This window comes from Uranotaenia lowii, chromosome 3, assembly GCF_029784155.1.
Source record: "Uranotaenia lowii strain MFRU-FL chromosome 3, ASM2978415v1, whole genome shotgun sequence".
Classification (NCBI taxonomy): Eukaryota; Metazoa; Arthropoda; class Insecta; order Diptera; family Culicidae; genus Uranotaenia; species Uranotaenia lowii.
This window is the reverse complement of record NC_073693.1, coordinates 207196836-207218154: the sequence shown is the minus strand read 5'-3', so window position 1 is coordinate 207218154 and position 21319 is coordinate 207196836. Positions and strand designations below refer to the sequence as shown.

The window sequence follows — 21319 nt, the reverse complement described above, 5'->3', positions numbered from 1 at the left end:
TTGATGAAATTTCCAGTGAAGTGACCTACCAGTGTACGTGCTATAGATCGGCAGGTTCATACCAAGCGTCAAAGTGGAATTAAGGATCGGAAACTGCATTTGAAGGTGTTGAGAACGATCATGTCGGACTATGACATTGCCAAGAAATTCAACGCCGACCGGTGCACCGTCAGCAGAATTCGTCTACGCGAAGGAATACGATCCTATCGGACCAGTAAGCAACCAAACCGGACATTGAAGCAGAATTTAGTAGCCAAAGGACGTGCCCGCAAGTTATACAAGAAGATTCCAACGAAGTTCGACGGATGCATCCTCATGGATGACGAAACGTACGTGAAGATGGATTTTGGGCAGCTTTCTGGCCAAAAATTATGTAAAGCCACTGCAGTGGTGCACTGCACTAGTCATGGTGATGTCCCCGGCAACTTCAAAATCGTTTTTGCTGATAAGTTTGCAAGAAAGTGTTTGATCTGGCAAGGTATTTGCAGCTGCGGACGAAAAATTCCGGTTTTTGTGAAAAACAAGACCATGGACTCCGAAATTTACAAGGAGGAATGCCTGAAAAACATTTTTTTCGTACATTAGATCTCACAAAGGACTAGTTAAGTTTTCGCCAGACTTGGCAAGCTGCCACTACAGCTAGGAGGTTCTACAGTGGTATTGGACCAACGGGTGGATTTTGTCGAAAAGGACATCAACCCACCCAACTACCCTCAATTCCGCCCTATCGAAAAATTTTGGGCAATTGTCAAGCAGAAGATGAAGAAGAATGGTAGGACGACTCGGGATGCAACAGAGATGAAGATATTGTGGAACAAAATGGCCGCTGAGGTCAGCGAATAGGGTGTTCAAACTATAATGAGTGATACTCAACGAAAAGTTCGAAAATTCATCAAAACAACATCGGAATTATTTTTTTATTATTTTTCCTTTAAAGTGCAATAAAAACCCTACATTTCAAGTACAAAACATTTTTATTTCGTTCACAAAGCTCCGAGGTAGACCCGTTTTAATGCGTCCAGATTTGTAGTGATCCATGCTTTATAAGCACATGTGAACGTTACATTACTATGTAACTTCCCTGAAATTTTCATCAATTTCTATTCCTGCATTCAAAAGTTATTCAGAATAAAAAGTGTTGCATTTTTTTTTTCGAATACTCTCCTTAGTCCCTACAAAAAACAAATTCCTTTCCCACAAACGACCAACTGTTTTTAGCAACTTCGAAGCTGGCGGCGAAAAAATTTCAAGTGCTTCATACATGTAAATATATCTGAATGGGATATGAGAAACTTCAACTATAATCTTCACTATTTTATAATTTAGATTTATAAAGAAAATATCTCCATTGAAATTGCTAGTGAATTTGATTTTAATTTGTCAAAATCTGTGTTTAAATCTAGGATAGGATAGTTTAATCCCTGTAAATAACTTGAAGCATCTGCAAAGATTGTTAAATAAATAAAAATAAAATTATTCATACAAAAATAAACGCAAACAACTGTTATTTTGGTTGCTGACAACAATAGCATCCCATTTTTTTTTGTTTCATTTCAGATATAAATCTGAGTTCAGATTTCCTATTTAGATTTCAGATTTAAATTACAAACTCAGATTTTAGATAGGATGATTTGCCTATCGTTGCACAGCTAAGCACATTAATTTGGTTTTTATGCTGTATCTAAATTATTTCAACCGAATTCACTCGTTTTTTTTTGTTGATTGCACTCATACAGGATTGGTCAACAAGATCCTAAAGTTCAAGTGTTTGCAAAAGTGACATAAAAATTTTAAAAAAATCATTTAAAACAGCTTATTTGTGCCCTATAGTTTCACAGCCAAATTGTATGTCGTGCTTAATGTTGTCCGATTTTTTCCAATGGCTGCACATTTTAAAACCCCTCTTAAAGCTCAGCCACCCTGTGGTCAAAGAGTTTGATATTTTTTACGGAAGCTTAATATGAGAACTTCTAGTTCAAATTAATTCAATTGGAGACGGCCCCTTTGAGGGGGGTCTTACATATAAACCGTCTAATGCACGCCTCGGACTCAAAATCGGAAAAAAATACATGAATCCGCCGGTTTGAGAGTCTGGATTTTATTTATCACACGTGATATTTCTTCAGAAGTCAAAGCTGCCGCTGAATTTAACCGGAGCCATATGAGTGAAGTGTTATTTGACCTTATATGACCAGTATTGAGTTTTTTTCTTTATATGTCCTACCAACATAAATTTTTGTGTCATTGAATTTCCATAGAATGAACTGAAAGGTATTTATAACTTTTAAGCGCCTATCTTCAGGTGAAAGTCGCGATCTGTTTTGCCTCCCTCTACCCCTATGAAGAAGATGTGATTTTATAAAATAATTGCTTCTGGACTCACTTAGAAGTCGATCGATTTTTAAATAATGAATATCAATTTAAAGTTTAAAAATCGTTCGTCTGATTGATTGAATGTATGTGTTTTCAAAAAGTTAATTTATTTTGAATATTATTTTCATGAAAGTGGAATTATTTGTAATGAAATGAATGTATCCTCTGCTGCGCTTCATCTTCAAGCAACATTCATTTCACATTGAAATCATTCCCAACAATTTTCCGACTGAAAACTGTTTTGATCAAATTAAGCTTCACGAAATTATGACTGTTTGGTTTTCTGCATAAGAACCAAATAAAGCTTCACTTAAATGCTCGATGGCAGATTTAAAGAAGAAAATTGCTCATGATAAGTAATATTTCGGGTCTTCCAACCTTCGACTTGAATAAGTATTTATTATTCCACCTTGCAGTACTTACTCTTTCTATTATTCCTTTAATATTTACAGCTTCTCTGTCTTCCAATGTATACGAAATACATTCTCATGTTAACCATAATCCGGCTTTGAAATTATAATTCTTTTTGTTTATCACACATTGAAATAAGTCTTCTGCATCTGAAATATTTAGCTTAAATTTTGTTTTTAATTCTTCATTCAACCATGTCCAAATTAGCTTTGATGCTACGCAGTTTTCGAAGTTTTTCTGCTGTACAATATTTTGACAATATTATTATCAAAAGCAAGAGGTTCGCTGTTGACATTCAATACAGTTCTCCAAGATTTGTTGTCTCAAAATTTGAGAAACAAGGTTAAAAATATTTAAAAAAAAAAATAAGTTTTTTAAACTTTCAGTACATCTCTGGTGATTTTTGAATGATAATTTTCATTTCCCATATAAACATTTAATTGCTATTTTTGGCAGCAAAAACAACTAAACAAAGCTTTTGGAGGTATACAAATTAATAAATTTGAAATTTCCATACAAATCTTGCAGCGGACTTATGTACAACGATAGGGCAGGAATAGATTTAGCTGACCAATTGTTGCACGATTCAATATTTTCTCTGGTTATGTATGGATCCTATTTTTTTCCAAAATCATGGTGTTTAAATTGTCCAACAAACGTTTCGTAAAGAAAACCGCTACGAAAAATATTTTGTTCTGACGTTAAACCTTATTTGCCGTAGAAGGAATCTTAAGGTTTTGTTTAACAATCAGCACGAAAATCGCACGAAAAAAAAAACAAGAAAAATGAAAACTGTCGTTAGATGCATATTTTAGAGCAGAAAATGTCGCAAATGTGTCATTTCATCAGTAAACATTTCAGTTAACATGATTCAGTATTATTTTTGGGAAAAAGTTGAAAAACAGCTGAAATATTGACAATTCAAGTCATTCCGTGCAACAATGGGTAAAAGGACAACCATTGGCAAATCACCCGGTTCATCTACAATTGGTAACCGAAAGCTGAGAATGAGTCAGTTGCTACTCTGGAATCAAATTCACGCAATTCCACGCTATAAGAAAATTCTTTGCAGAAATATTATACGAAAAAATAAACGTTATGTTAAGTTATCAGTCGCAAAAAGCCATGCAACTAGAATAGCTTTATCGTAATGCTTGGCTAAAGGGTGATACGGTCAAAATTTGGTCAAGGAAAAATGCGTGTAAATTGATGAAATCGTTTATTAAAAAAATCAAATTAAATTTCTTTTTCAAGTTTAATTAGTATCTTTTTTGCGATTATAGTCGTTTTACCATTTTTATGGTATTCGCGACTTTATCAACGGTGCAGTTGGCGGATCGTTATTGAAAAATTTATCCTGTACAACTGTGTTCGATGTTTGCTCTTGGGCTCGAACTCGCGGACATCGGCTCAGGAGACAACAGACTTGCCAACTGAGCTATATCACAAGCCCTTTAATTAGTATAAAGTTCAGGAAAAATATTCAGTTAGGTTTCCGCTTCACCAAATCCGAATTGCCGGGCCTTACGCTTAACCCCTGCCATCAGATTTTGTACAGCCACCTTGTCCACCTTCTTCGCCGCAGAAAGCCAGTTTGTCTTGAACTGCTGCTCGTCCTAAGCAGTTTTTTTGGTCTTCTTTAGGTTCCGCTTGACAATAGCCCAGTATTTCTCAATTGGGCGGAGCTCTGGCGTGTTGGGAGGATTCTGTCGGCTTTGACGTAGGTTTCGTCGTCCATTACCACGCAGTCAAACTTCGTCAGCATCGTCGTGTACAGCCTCCGGAATCGCGCTTCGGCCGTCGTATTTTGTTTATCATCGCGATTTGGAGTCACTACCTTCTTGTTAGTCGATAGTCCGGCTCGTTTTTTGGCTCGATGCACGGTTGTAGACGATGCACTCAGCTTATTTGCGGCATTTCGGAGAGAGAGTTTAGCGTTTCGCTTCAAACTACCGACAACTCTCTTTGTCGTCTCAGCGGCTTCCGGTTTTCGATTTCTCCCCGATCCGGACTTCCTGGCTGTCGACAAACGTTCCCCAAAAAACTTTAATTACATTTGTAACGGTTGATTTGGCAACTTTTAACGATTTTGCCAGCTGTGCGTGCGAGAAGCTCGGATTTTCGCGATGCGCGAGCAAAATTTTAATACGCTGTTCTTCTTCCTTGGACGGCATTTTGACAACTGAAGAGTGAATTCCAAAATCAAAATAGGAGCAACATTCTACATACACACACACACACCTTCAAAATGAGGGGTTTTCAGGTTTTTTAAATGCAAAATTGAAAAAAAATACGTCAAGTTGATTTTGACCAAATTTTCACCATACCACCCTTTAATGCATCTGCAGGCAGCACAATATTATACTTTCTATTGAATTCTACCGAAATTGTCTCAAACTATTCCACCATCTTTTCCAAATTTACTTCGTCCGGACAAACCGCTCAGGATAACGGCAAACTCCGGATGAGATCTAAGTCCCAATAAAATGGTCTTGCCAAACCAAGCAGATCTGAAAGTAGCTTCCTTGTAGCTAGATATCATTGCTTAGCTGATGCAATTGAGGCAGTACAATAAGACCTTTTAAATCGAAGCCACCGTGCAACTATATTTTTTACCAACACACTCTCCAATGGTCTGGGCTGCCATGAGCCAGGATTTTTCTGTAAAAAAAGATTTTTTAACGTTAAGCAGACCTTGTTGAGGACATACTTTGCACTAATTTACACAGGAAAAGGCAGAATCAAACATGCGTTAAGCCAACATTTGTATTCTTTATCCCGTGGCACCTCTGGCAAAGGATATCAAAACTAAGCAGAGGTGCCAAGTGTCCTGATTTTCAGAATTTATTCTGATTTTCGAGAGACCGTCCTGGTTTTTCAAAATACGCTTAAATTGTCCTGAGTTTTGAAAAATTGTCTGTAAAATTTTCTAAATTGTCCTGATTTAAAAAAAAATCTAAATAATACCTGAATTCTTAGTTAAATCAAACAATTGAATAGTTTCACCTGGCAGTTCTGAAACAAAGCAACGCCACCAGGATTTCCAGGTGGTTTTGACAAAAATCAGCACACGGCGATGAAAAAACCAGGATTTTTCAGGACATCACTAAATTTATGGAAATAACATGCAGCTTTGATTACACTGCATAAATAAAGGTAAAATACAGGTACATAATATGCCTGAAACTATGCAACTGAAGCCAGCATTACCTTAGCTGATCTGCGTTTCATATCGAAAAACACCACTTTAATATCATCTAAACTCTGAACCAAAGATTATCATCGGAAAAACTATTTTATAATTGATTTGTTTAATGTTTTCATCATATAACTATAAATTCAGTTATAATTTAGATATTTTTATGAAAAATCAGGACATCTTACAGACCATTTTTCAATATCGGGACAATTCAAACGTTTTTAAAAAATCAGAACGGTCAAAAACGGAAAATCAGGAAAAAATCAGGGAAATCGAGGCACCTGACACCAAGGTTGCCGAAAAAAAACTGTGTTTTCGATCAAATAAAGTCTCGAATTCTGTAATTTTCGCTCAAAATTTTGTGACAACATTCTGTGATTTTCAGTTGAATTTTCTAACCGTAATAGGTAATGCTATACAACACAAAATGTGAAGGAATGGGGCCTAGGAATTTATTTAAATACGGTTCTACTTATTATGGGCACCGATCTGTGGGTAAGCATGCTTTAAATAAATTTATAGACTGTAGACTCAAAGATTTTACTCCTAAAGCTTTCCAAACTGATAAGGTTTACTCTTGTTATCATAATGAAATTTTTTATCTTCATTTGTGTTAAACATTGATTTGATGTTGGATTTGATCAACATAGCTTTTGATTTTAGTACATAATAGTAAAAATATGGAAAATTTCTAAAAATTCTGAGACATCAGTGATTTTTCACAAAATTCTGTGATCTGTGACACAGATTCTGTAATGAAAATTTTCTCAAAATTCTGTGAAATTACAGTTATTTCTGTGATTTCGGCAACCTTGCCTGGCACCTCTGAACGCCACTTTGATGCGCGAAATGTGCATGCTCATCTATTCGAGTTTTTTAAAGAGATGAAAATTTTATGCAAATACACTCCGTTATTCTAATATTATCTGTTAGCACAGACATCTAACGATATCTGTGCGTGCATTCCAGCTTCTATAGAATAATTTACGGTACTTTAACTAATAATTTGTACATAATGATAATTATCTAAAAAAAAATCCTCTTAATTAAAGACCAATCACTTAACTAAAAAAGCCATAATTCCTTTTTTTTTAATTTAATTTGAGACTTTTTAATCACTTAGTGTTCACTCGAGTTTTAACTTATAAAATACTAAAAACTAATACCAATACTATCGAGTCATGTAACTCTGTTGTACGGTGCTAAATTTAAGTCTTTTGAGTTGAATGCAGCGGATTTAAAAGTAAACATCGAAATCGATTCGAAATCCAATGCCAGTCTGCTAACTCTGTCGAAAGTATAAAGTTTTGAAATGCTGTTAGGCCCACGAGAACTACCAAAAATCTTATTTCGTGATTTTGATTGTTTGTAGAACAATTATCAATCAATTTATTATTATTTATCAGCTTCAAAAACTTCAACAAAATTTGAGCGAACTAACACGCATGAATCTGCAAGAAGGTGCCAGAACAAAACAATTAGATAATTGTTGAATGCAAAACAGACGATTTTCATCATAAAAAAGTATTATTGAAAATCACTCTGTAAGAAAGTAAAATTTGAACCTTCGCACTGCACTGGTCGGTTGATTGATGAGAGAAATTTGATGTATAAACGTTTTTTTTTCTTATTTTATACAGTCTTCCTCCCCTGGATCAGAGCCCAAGATTATTATCGGTGTTCTCATAATCAAACTTTAAATTCAGTTATATTTGAGATATTTTCCTGAAAATCAGGACACATCGGGACACTTTAAAGACCATTATTTTAAGACAGGACGATTCAAGCGTTTTTGATAAATCAGGACGGTCTCTCAAAACTCAGAACAAACCATGAACAATCAGGATCCCTGGCACCTCTGATCATTATAGAAACCTATGTAGAACAAAGTAATTAAACTCATATAATGCCGTTCCGTCTGCTCTAGTTCAGCCAAAGTTAACAAAGAAGGTATATAAATATGCCACAACAGGAAATTTCCAATAAAGAAAGCAAACTTGATACATTAAAAGCATTTCAGGTCCTAACGCTGAAATCAATGGTTAGTATTGAATAACGAAAGGTTGTGCTCTACTTCAATATATCTGTCCAGTGAGCCTCAGGCGTTATTCAATAAAAACGCCAAATAAGCATTTCATTCAAAAATGTATAAACCACATAAGCATCTCAATGCCGTTTGTCAAACAAAATTCCTTACGTTAGAAGTAGATTGATTCATAGGAGTCATAAATTCTCTTTTTGTCTTGTTCATTAAAATGAACTGCATGTTTGTTCTCAGAAACAAACCATAACTCTGCATCTGTTTAGGAACCGGTCAATAACCTCAAAACATAACCTGACCAAGAAAAGATGAACCCTCAAAATAGAGCTCCACATTCGGCACATATTCATCTACAGTAGGTGTACCTAGCCACTGACGTTTCATCAGAGGCCCACCAAGAAAAAAATACCAAAATTAAGCCCAGTAAATCTATGGACTTGAAAGATGCCAAAAGCTTCCAACTGAAAATTAGTGGGGCTGCCAACGGACTTGGCTCGTTTAGTTTTTTTTTTGCATTGCAACCGCGCCGAAATAAAATCGAACCTTTTCACTACTGGTGGCGTGGCTTTTTGTGCTGGAAGCCGCACTTGTTTTCCTACTTGTGATTTTGAAGATCACCAGACGTTAGCTCGGTTCAGTGATTGTTAGAAATTGACTCACCAATGAATGTTAACACGCTGTTGAACGCATCTAGTAAACAGTACAAGATTGAACTCGATAGTATTTTTTCGGTGGTTCGACCACGTTTGTCAGTTGTTGTTGGTTATTCAATATCATAATGGCACGCGATTTGAACTCATGCGTATTTTTTTCACAGGTGGGAGACCTATATTTGTCATAACCGACTCCTGCGTCTGCACAATCAACGGGGTTTATGGTTTGTGCAATCGTTTTGATCGAAATGAATCAACAACATTCGAATGGCTAGGTGAATTGGTGATGAATTGAGAGGACCATGAACGAAAATCCCGCTAGCCGAAGTTAAATAAGGAGATCAATCTCCAGGAAAACGAAAGTGCTAGTCTTTACTTTTTCAAGTACAGCCAATCAACTGCGGGGAAAAATAATCATACACACGTTAACTTTCTTCATTTTTGTTGATCTAATCTTTGTGGCTTTGGAAGCCTCATCAAGGAAGTGAAAATCTTAACCATTTAAAGAGATGCTTTGAAACCGTTTAACCTATTTTCTTTTCTTGTTTGCAGGTAAATCTTCAGGATGCAGTTTTCGAATCGATGAACGAATCGTGACAGGTATTTCAACATTCGTGAAAATAGTTCCAAGGAAGGCAAACTTTAAAATAATTGCTAAATATTTTGCTTGAACAAAAAGAAAATTTACCAAAAAATTCCAATTGTGTAATTTTTAAGTCATTTTTTATCTACTAGCTTTTGAATGTTATATATTTAAGTGAGTTTAAATCGGGTAATACAACGCATGTAAGAATTTTTCAACTTATCATCCATAATGATATGAGAATCAATGTATGAGAATTTGACTTAAATTATGTAAGGATTGAAAATTAAAATTTAGATAATTTTTTATCGATAATTTAACTGATTTCAAAATATTCAGTGTCTTGATTTTGATTTTTTTTTACCAAAATTAAGTCTAATTGATGAGTTTTGAAAATTCAAAAATCTCTACTATCTGTTCTGAGCAATCGATTAAATAACATTTAAATAAAAACAAAAACAAAAATTAAATATCTTTGAATAGTTTTTGTACCACAGAGAACAGACGTACAAGCTCGAGAAAAAAAATCTTCAAAAAAGTGTGTAAAAATTTCAAATGCTGACATCCAGAAAAATACGTTGAAAATTAACTCGAAACAGTGCCATCTATTGCGCCGTTCAAATTTTCAAGTAGCCAGTTTTCGAAAAGGATTAATCGTATATGAACTTATTAATAATTAATCTAATGCCGCTTTAAAATAGACGGATTCAATTTATTGCTAGATAAATGCAATAAGAGTTACTTTGGACTGGACTGAATTTTACTTCCTTTATTTTTGCACTACTGAGACAGAAAGAATGACTGACAGTTTAGGAATAAAATTTTGCACTTCTTGAACGGTTACCGTCAGAGGACGCATCGCATGTTTCCAGTCAAATAGGAACGTTCTTGACGATCAGTCTCATCCATCAGAACTGATTCTAGACTAGGATTATCAGATTGCCCGGTTTTATCCGGGTTTGCCCGGTTATTTAATACAAAATTTGGTAACAATCCGGCCCAGCCCGGTTGGAGTTCATTGAAAAATGCCCGGATTTTGCCCGAAATTATTCACTTTATTTGGCTAATCAAACAAACTAAAAACAACAAACGCCTCCAAAACGAAACTTTTTGAGCAAATTTTATAAAAATGATCAATAAAGGCATTTTAGAAGCCTAAAATACGATTCAACCTAATTCTAGACTTTTAATCTTGAAACTTTGCTAAAAAACTGTGGATTTATTCGAGGTTTAAATTCAAAGGGCGCAATCTATTAGGATATATTGACAGTTCTACACGAACACCACCTTAGCAGAGGGCCTCAGCCCTAACCTCAAACCATGGGAGAACAGAATCGATTTTTGAGAAGGGCGCACGATAAACGCGATTTTCCAGCACTAATATCGACAAATTCGCTCTGTGGAAAAGAGATACACAGGTGTTCGTGTTTTGATTTTTTTGGGTGTTCAGGGCTGCCAAGTGCATTGATATTTGGAAAATGATTATATTTTTTCTAATGGAATGTTATTGAAAAACCTTTTCATGGGTACTGAGAATTTTACAACTTTCCCGTAGATATATATCGAAAGTGAAATTAAACGCATCATTTATCTGAACGAAATAACAACTTACTGTATCGCTCTCTTTAACGAAGTAGCGAATTATGTGGATATGTTTAAAATAATCAGAGCATGTAGGCGATTATTTTCAAACTCAACATAGTCGGGGCTTTCATTAATTTACTTGTTTGTAACAGTGAACGATTTTGCATTCGTTTAGAAGTTAGAAACCATTTTTTTTAATCAACCAAGCAGTACATGAAAATATATTTCAGATGTTTTTTAATTCACCTTGAAAATTCATTAGCAAAAGATGGCTTATCTTCATCCGTTTAGAGACGCCCCGTGATGAATTCAAACATTCAGCTGTTGATAGTTAAAAAATTTAATCAACTCAGAAGTATTATAATTATTTTAAAATAAGCAAAAACTGATTTTAGTAACGCACCTAGCATCACTGGTGAGGCCGCCAGCAAATCAAAATTTGAGGTTATGGCTGAGGCCAATTTTTCGCCAATACTATCGTCCGTATATACCCTTATAGGGGAAAATGAGGATACTTGATCCCTGGGGATACTGGATTCCTTTGCTTTATATTGAAACCGGAATGACTTATGCTGTAATCTCAACAAATTTTGAAATTTTTATATTTTTCGAGTTATTGAACTTTGTTTGGAATTTCAACAAAATGTGATTTCAAGATCTTTTTTATGACTTGAAAATGTTTTCCACATAAATCATTATAATAAAAATATTTATTACAATATTTCAATCGTTAGAGAGAGAATAGGGGAGAATGGGGATGGTTGATCCTTTTTCTTATTTCTTTTTTGAAAATATTTTTAGATCGCCGTCTTTTGCATATTCTGACAGCGTGTTATTTATATTTTACATACTGCAAAAGATAGATCGATACATGAGCCCGTAGATACACGAGAAGCGTTTTTGTAGGACTAAATTTTTTTTATGATATTTTAAAGTTAATGGAGACTTGATCCTTTAATCAGAGTGCCCTAAACTATGGCAAAAATCATGCATAATCTAAAGATAAAAGTTCCACTGACATTTTTTGCCTTATTTGTTTTCATTTAACAGTTCATAATTGTCAGACAAAAAGAATCTATTACCCTTTTTGAGTGCATACTTATAGGCATTTTTTAAATTTTTAGTTAAAAACACTTTTTTAGTCCTTTTTAGTCCCAGGAAATTATTGGATAAATATTAATCATTGGATTGATATAAATAATTTTGTGCTTAGCAATGATCAAATAACATTCAGAAAAAAATATATCTTTTTGGACTCGAAGGATCAAGTGACCCCATAACATACATTTTGGAAAACTTTTTCTTAAACAAATTGCTAATGCTTTTAAAAAGACGACTTTAAAAAGTTCATATTACCTATGTTATAACGATTGAAATATTTTAATAAATATTTTTATAATTATTTTTTCGTGTGGAAAACATTTTCAGATGATAAAAAAAAGTTCTTCAAATAACATTTTGTTAGATTTTTCAAACAAAGTGCAATAAAATAAATATTTGAAACAATTTTCAGATTACAGGTTTGTTGTTTTGTTCTTAGTATTTGACAAATTTTTCTAAAACATTTGATCTATGTAACACATTGCAGTTTCGAGTTATATCTGAAGAATCGAGTATGACCAGGAATCAAGTATCTTCATTCTCCCCTAATATAACCTTCATTATGGCATATTTTCAAAGCAATAGTAAACTCTCATTTTTTTTTAAATGTTCGTTTTCCAAAATGTTTGTTTAAGGTTTAATTGATCCTAAGAGTCCAAAAAGATGTATTTTTTTCTTCTGAATGGATCGTGATAATTGATTATCACGAAATTACTAAAATTTGTCTACATATATTTATTCAGTAATTATCAGTTAAACAGAACTCAAAATACTGTATTCATCCAAAATTAGGAAATTGCGCCTTAAAGTATTCAATGACTTTATCGTAAGGTTATCAGGTCGACCGGTTTTATCCGGGTTTACCCGGATACTTAATTAAAAATTTGGGAAAGTCCGGCTCGGCCCGGTTTCCCGGATTTCGTTGAAAAAGCCCGAATTTTGCCCGGATTTATTCACTTTATATGCCAAGTCAACAAAAACAAATTGTTTTCTTTTGTTTATGCGTTCAAAACGATACTTTTTGAGCCATTTTTATAAAATTTAATCAATCAAAATCAATCAAATTTAAAATCAAGTAAGGTTTTTTTGGAAGCTTAAAATAGGATGTAAAATGTAGTTGTAAGTTTAGATGAAAAAATGTTTTTCCAATTTTTTTCTTCAATTTTGTTAAGTAATTTATGGGTTTTGCCCGGATATTGCCCGGATCTTGATTAAAATTTTGAAATCAAATGCCAGCATTTCGCCAGGTATTTTGATAAAATAGTCCGGATTTGTCCGGCTCGGATACGTGTTGGAAAAATTCTGACAACCTTACTCTAGGGTAGTAGACAAACTTCTAGAATTCTCTTCGTTTGATACTTACAAACTGTGAAAGGAGAACTAATATGCTTGATTTTTGCGTTAGGGTTAGGGCACTCTAAATAAAAGATCAAGTCTCCTTTAACTTAAAAAAATATTACAGTTAATATTAGTTACATATTACAATAACGCTTCTAGTTTATCTACGGGTTCTTGTATCGTTCTTACTTGAGGAGCATATAAACTTGAAGTTACACGCTGTCTGAAAATGAAAAAGACGGCGAGTTGTAAAATTAAAAAAAATATTAAGAAAATAAGAAAAGGGTATCCCCTATTTGTAGATTTTTTGTTTTAATGTTTGTTTTTTTTTGTATCCATGGTTGGTATTTTCAATAACTTTTAACAAAACTGTAAATCATTTCTACGTTATTCAAATGGAAGGTTTCAAATTAAGACTACTTTTCTACTTTTCTAAAGAAGTGTTGGTTAATGTTAAAAAAGTTACAGAAGTTTAATTTTGTGTTATTTATGTTATTAGTAAATAACAAAAAAAATTTTTTTGTTTGCCTTTCTATTAAATTTTGAGTTCATTCCAAAAACCGGAAAGAAGAAAATTTTATAAATTTAATTTTGTTCTCAGCAAAATTCCGAACTTTTATATTAAAAACTCAGGAATTTTATGCCACAAATTATTTCGATTTTATCTATTGAAATTCCCATAAACTGTGAAAATTTATTTTATTAAAGCCTTCTATCAGCTATCTCTATCTCTATTTCTAAGTAAAACTATATTAACACAAAGTCTTTGAACCATAAAGCTCTCATTTCGATATAAACTACACAAATTTCTAAAACTTTAAAAAATATAAAACCTAGTTGCAGAAACTTTGAAAAGTACAAGAGGAAAATAACCAAAATTCAAAATGGAATATTGAAATTATTCTATCTTTAAATTGGAAAAAATAAATGCCAAACAGGTAGATTACAGCTTTGCCTTGTAAACATTGAAATAGTAATTCGAAAATTCGAAAATTCGAAAATTCAAAATCAGAAGTTGGGTATTGAATTAAGATTGGTTGTTGAAAATTGGAGTTCTCCGATTGAAGATATTTAGTTTCGGAAAGGTTCTTATTTTCAATAAATCAATTAGAATGGTCTTATCATCGATATTGAAAAAAAAATGACTTTGTTTTATGTGATTTTTATATTTAAAATAAGTTTTTATCTTATTTATTAGAAACTTAACATCAAATTAAAGTCTACAATTTTGTAAAGTAGAAATAAGGCAATTTTCAAGTTTTAACATTTGAACGATCATGATTACGTCCGTGTAATGTTCAACAACCGTCTTGAACTATAAATAATATTTTTAAATTACACTATTTTACAAAATTGAAAAAAAATCCTGAACTTTTCTGACAGACCTATACTGCCGCTGCCGGCAAGTCTGTCCCATATGCAAAAACAACAAACCGAGAAAAACGGCTTTAAAGATTTTTATAAACTTTCGTGGAATTCTCGGTTGAAACTTTACCTTTTCTACTTCTTTCTTCACAGATATTAAGATAATTGTTGTAGAATTTCGTCCAATGTGTTTTTGATTTGGAAGTTGTTGATGCGGAAGAGAAAATAATGATGGGACAGCCTTGCGAGTATATTTCGCATGCGGATTAAATATACCCGCAAGCTGTCCCATATTTGACTTTTCTTTTGTCAGTTGATCATTTGATTCTCTCTATATGCGCTGAATTATTCACTTTAGTGGTTGCTTACTGATAAAAATAAGTTTGAAATGATGTATATGACATGTTTAGATAGAAGAATTGAGAGGGTCTAAAATAAAATGAATAACAACGTTCCATGAATAAAACAACCTATACCATCATGTTTTGGAAAGTTTTTCGGTCGATTATCTTTTTAGAAAGAGTATAACTACCTTCAAATTAAATAAATGCTGAATCAGAAACAGCAAAGTATGTTGGCTGCAAATATTTGATGAGAAAAATCAATTCAATATGACTTAAGCGTGTGCTACCAGGTACGCGTATTTTTGTTAATAGATTTTATGAAAGTCCAAGCGGCAAGTAACAGCATGACAAAAACCTAAAAAATATGGCTTTGTAGCTCACTAAAGAACAATTCAATAAGCTTCATGCGAAATTTAAAAAAAACAGTTTGATGGAACTTACCCATTAGGCTAATCTTAGCTTGTAAAAATTATGGAGATTGTTATTTTTAACTTTACTGTACTGTTTTATCTAGTCTAACTTTCGAAATTTCAATGAATGCTTATTTTGTCGCACACATTGTATGAATAATTGTAAAATTAACGTAAATTAGAGGAGCAATTTTGAAGCATTCTGTATAAATGTACATATGGGACAGCTTTGCGGGTATATTTCATATGGGACAGACATGACTTGATATTTTTTTCAAATATGTTGAGAACAAAGTTATGAAAGTTTTTAGTCTAAATTGAAGAACTAACTGTATTTGAACGAATTTTGAGATAAACTGAAAAAAGACGAAAAGGCATATGGGACAGTCTTGCGAATAGCGGCAGTATATTTTTAATGTAAAATCGAGTGCTTAAACCGGAAATGAAATTCAAAAAAATCTTAGTTGAACAGTTTTTAAGTTATGCTTTAAATATGAAATTATGGGAAAATAAAAAAAAGTGCTCAGTGCAAAAATCTCAGACTCATTAATTTGAAATCTCATTTTTGCATATTGAAGGTGAATAAATTTGCTATCGATAAATTTAAGCTCACTTTTGCGTACGATCACCAGTATTGCTGATATTAGTGAACTTATGATGTAAATATTTTAAAAAAAATGCGCATTTTTTAAGAAAATATTGTTTCATCTACAGTTATAGACTCGACGGTGACATTTAAAAAAATCATTGTTCTCTTGACTTTGAATGTCTATTCTAAACAAAGAATTCAATTGGTTATTTATCAAAATCGGTTGAAAATTGAAAAAATTATGGTTACTTTACCGTAACAGTGATTTCTGCATTTTTGAATAGTTTTACTAACCGCAATGTACTAATATTAAAAAAGGAAGAACTAAACATGCAGAATCCCACTAGCTTCAAGCTAGAATTGATTATCAGCTTAGCAGATGGTCACATGCCAAATTTGAGCTAGACCCGACTAAAAAGAGCGGTTGATTGAGTCTCAAGCGTGAATGCGACTTTAAGGTATTTTGCTCGGAAGGAGCATAAACTACTGGTTTTTAATTAATAACTTTTTTCTTCACCGGCCGAATGCTATTTTTGAATAATTTTCTTAAAGTCAAGATCAGACAAATATTTTACCCGAAGACTGCAACACTATTTGACTTGAAACTAAAAAGTTGATGCGATTCAAATATTGTATTTTGGCTTCTAATTGTCCTCTAACACGCAATGAGTAAATTTAACGCAATGCGTTTTATACGACAATTTTCACCCAAAATACAATCTTTGAATCGCATTAACTTTTTTGTGTTAAGTCCAATCGTGTTGCAGTCTTCCGTTGAAATATTTCTCCTAACTCAGGCTTTCAGAAAATTATTCATAAAAAGCAATCGGCCATCATTTCATCAACAACACTGTTGATCGTATGCAAAAGTGAATTTCATATGATTGATCTCAAATTTATTTACCTTCAATATGCAAAAAAGATATTTTAAATTATTGTTATGCAGTCCGAAATATTAGAATCTAAGTATAAGTACTTTTTAAGTTTTTCCAAAATATCATATTTTAGGTATAACTCAAAAATAGTTCTACTCAGATATTTTAAAATTTCTTTTCTGGATTCAGCGCGCGATTTTACATTGAAAGTGATCTTCAGTTTACTTAGTCAAAAAATGCTGTGAATTTGTGTTATTAAACAAACTCATATCCAACTTTTCATGTATTCTTACTAATTTTTTTTTGTGAGTTGAATAGCAATTTCTTCCAGATGATGCGAACACAAGTTAGATAAAACAAAAAAAAAAACGATTGTAATATTTTTATAACCTTTATGAATACCTCCGTTTAAGTTAAAAAAAACTTATCTCTATGACAAACTGTAAAACAAAGATTATCAAACTATGCAGTTCATCCCAACATTTATTCAAAACTTACGTTGAAAAACATACTTTACTGTAGAACAAAATTAAAAAAAAAATTATTTTATCATCAAGATATAAAAGTATTTGTTCTTGATACAGGCGTGTGGGAGTGTGGGGCATAAACTATTCAACTAAAATTGATGTAAATTTCCAATTTGCTTTCCAATAGGCTACAATGGATCCAAATGTTCCTTTCAAATGACCTATTCTGTCCGTTTTAAGGAAATATCATTCTTGAACCATCATACTTTGGTATTTAAAACAACAACTTCCTGTATTTGATTGACATACACATTTTGAACGCACTGTTCCGTGAAAATCAATCGTTTTTGGGCTTTTCCAATTTTTTTTGCTGTCAATAAAACAGCAGTCTTGAAGAAGAATAGCCTTGTCAATTTTGCACATTTTTTTAACCCTAAACAAATTGCGGACCTCAAGTCTAGAAAAGTCATCAATCAGGATATGTTTAAAAAAATTTAAACGACTTTGTAAATTATTGTTACGAAATATATTTATGTATAGGAAAGTAATCCGTTAACTCCAAGCAGTTCTTTCGAATGTAAAATGTGTCGTAGTTTTGATAGTCTAATATAATTGCACGAGAATACCTACATAAGACTGAGTCGATTTGGGGTCTTTTTGAATTTCCCAAACTCCGGGGTCTAAAAAGCTTCCATTTGGTTCAAAACCCACCTATGATTTTTTGCAGAAACTTTAAGTAACGTTTACGATTAACATGAGTGAATTTAAAATTTCAAGTTTGCATGGGAAAATTGAATATTTTGTTCTGAAAAATCAACATTGTTTTGGTTTCTTTTGTAGAATCATGCCTGCTAATGGTTTTTATGCCAATTAATAAATTCTCTAAAGGAAATTTTCCGCTGAACAACTTTGTCCAAGAGGGTAACGTTTTATCTTTTATGCAAAATGGTTATTAACTGTTTAACAGGGGTATGTCTTATGGCATTGAAAAACAATAAATTCAATTGACATCACTGCTCGTGCTTCGCGAGGAATTGCATGAAAAGAAGCCATGCACCCAGCAGTGATGTCAAATGAATTTATTGTTTATCAATGCCAAAAGACGTGCCCTCTTTATACAATTAATAACTTATTTGTCTAATAAGATACAAAGTTATGATCTTCGACAAGAGAATTTATACAATCTTCAGAAGAAACCAAAACAATGTTGATTTTTCAGAACAAAATATATATTCAATTTTCTCTACAAACTTAAAATTTCAAATTTACTCATGTAACCGTTACTTAAAATTTCTGCACAAAATCATGGATGAGTTTTGAGCCAAAGCAAAGCTTTTTAGACCCCAGGGTTTAATAAATTAAAAAAAATGACCTCAAATCGACTCAATCTAACCTATATAGATACTTTGGCGAAAACTCGGTAAATTTGTCCACTCATGCTGAATTTCCTACATTAAATACAGAAACGTGAAGATCTGTCTTGTTCAAACCAAAAATTTAAGTTGTTTCAGTTTTTCAAAATTTGAAATTCCACTATTCCATATGTTTTTTTAAATTTTCAATGAACAAAAACTCTAAGAAACTTAATATTTTTGTTCATTATTATTATACTATTTAGAAATTCTCTATATTATTCGGACATAAGAAGGGCATTTAAGAGGAAATTAAATCCTACCATGATTTTAAGAAAACTAGTTGTCCTTAATTTTATTAGTTCGTATAGCTGATTGGAAAACTCAATAAAATAATTCTTGCTATTCACATAAAACCTGAAGGTCCGTGCCGTTTGAATAAATGCAAAATCAACTCAGATCGCTGTTCTAATTCGCTCAAACGTGCTATTCCATCAAGCTATAGACTATTGATCCTTTCGAATAGCCCCCAGACAGACCCGAGATTGAGGTAGGTACCAACCTGTATTTCCAATCCAACTTGCTCTTGTGCAAATACAGCGACAGAATGGGCACGTCGGAGATCTCCGTCTCGTGGCCACCCGCTTCCAGCAACAGCACCTTCCAGTCTCCGATCTCGGACAACCGCGAAGCCACAACGGCACCCGCAGAACCTGCTCCCACCACGATGAAGTCGTACTCCCGCTCCACATCTTTCACATTGAAGGGTCGATTCTCGGGATCAAAAAGATCGTAGTTGTAATAGGCTAGGGAAGCTATCAGAATCGGAACGATGGCCAACTTCCCCACTCCGACGATGGCCGTGGCACCCTTAATGGCAGCCGCAACCGTTGCCGTGACAGCCGAAACAGCCGGAGCCGCCTTGAGGGCCGATCCCCCCAAAAGCGGGACCAGCTTCACGAAGGGAATTCCCGGGATCACCATGATTAGAGATTAATTGCAACACTCAATCGCTCAGAAGACTCACTGTTATCAAACGGGCGTTACATGCACTTGTTTGCAGACTGGAAAAAAAATATTCACGATTCACTGCATTCTTGCAGCGTCACTCATTAGTGAACGCATTCACTTACACACTTCGATCAGATTCAGCTCTAGGAGATTGCGCTTATCATCATTACCAAATCACACAACACCAGTCATACGGCCAACAAGTACAAATATATGCAGCTCTTTCAAAAATGGCAACAGCAAGAAAGCGAAAAAAAACAAGAAGCCTTATGCAATCGACACTCCTCCGTGCAAAAGTGAGTATGTACGTTCTTCGACGAATCTGGCTGACTTGCTGTGGCTCCCTTCAATCGAAATCGAAAAACCTTCATGCGCGTACGTGCGATTCGACGGACGTTCCGAACTTGAATGAAGTTGCGCTCTGGCGCGAAGAACTCATTGGAACCATGTGCTTGCTGACTGGCATGAAGATCGTGGCCGATTCGTGCTGGAGGATTTGGTTATACTATTTTTCGGCTCCGCTCATAGAAGTACGCTAGGGAAACTGTTGGCCAAAATTGTTTCTGAACGTTGAGACCGAATATATGAATATACTATTTTTAGTATAAATTTAAAACAAATTTTAGTGGAAATTTTCATTAAATGATACGAGAGCACCATCTCGAGGTAAAAATCTATTAAATTTGAACAAGTCGGCTAAGCTGGAAATTTCTTTTATACCCTTGTAATAATCGAAAAAATTATAGATGTTTTTCGAGACTGCAATCAGAAAAAAATTCTTTGTTATTCACTACTACTCACTACAAATTATATCCTTCAACTTTAAATATACGTTGAACAAATTCTTAGAGGTAAATTTATTTTAAAACTTCTATGAATTCTCGGAATTTTTTTGTTTGTTTCGATTATGGTCATTCATTCGAGGAGTACTTTTAAAGCTTGAAAGATTTTTTTAAAAATTTATTCGATGCTTATTTCTGTTCGGCATTTTCGTGATAGAAGCAGACAGAATGTTATGCGCTGCAGGCTAAAAGTGATCCTAGGCCAAGGTCCCATTCAAAATTTCCAGAAAAAATGAAATCGTATCAGAAATGATAACTTAAATCGTTTATAATGATGTTGCGAATCGCAATTCCATCTGCTTAGTGAAAAGATCGTATAAAAGGTCACCTAAAGACAATTTAAATCGGATATGAGAGAAAGTCCGTCATGTTTGTAAATTTTGACCATTAGACTGAGTCGATTTGGGATCAATTTTGGAATTTATCAAACCCTGGGGCTCAAAAAGTATCGATTTGGCTCAAAACCAATCCATGATTCCTTGCAGAATTTTCAAGTAACGTTTACATAAGTAAATTTGAACTATTAGGTTTGTATGGAAAAATTTAATATTTCAAACTAATAAATCAACATAATTTTTGTTTCATCTGTGGCATTGAGTGTGCTAATGGTTTTTGTGCCAATTTATAAATTCTCTAAAGGAAATTTTCCTCTGACCAACTTTGTCGAAGACCATAACTTCCTATCTTATTAGGCAAAATAGTTATTAGCTGTTTAACAGGGGTATGTCTTTTGGAATTGAAAAACAATAAATTCAATTGACATCACTGCTGGTGCCTCGCG

At 33.5% G+C, this 21319-nt stretch overlaps 1 protein-coding gene across 1 annotated transcript in view; it reads right to left on the bottom strand.

The window, feature by feature from the left end:
• The window catches only part of LOC129755915 (glucose dehydrogenase [FAD, quinone]), a 76849-nt gene extending 56759 nt beyond the window's left edge, over positions 1 to 20090 (bottom strand). Inside the window, exon 1 of the mRNA XM_055752620.1 lies at positions 19248 to 20090. Coding sequence (XP_055608595.1) covers positions 19248 to 19669 — 422 coding nt within the window. The 5' untranslated portion in view covers positions 19670 to 20090. The remainder of the gene's footprint in view (positions 1 to 19247) is intronic.
• Between the last annotated feature and the right edge of the window lie 1229 nt (positions 20091 to 21319).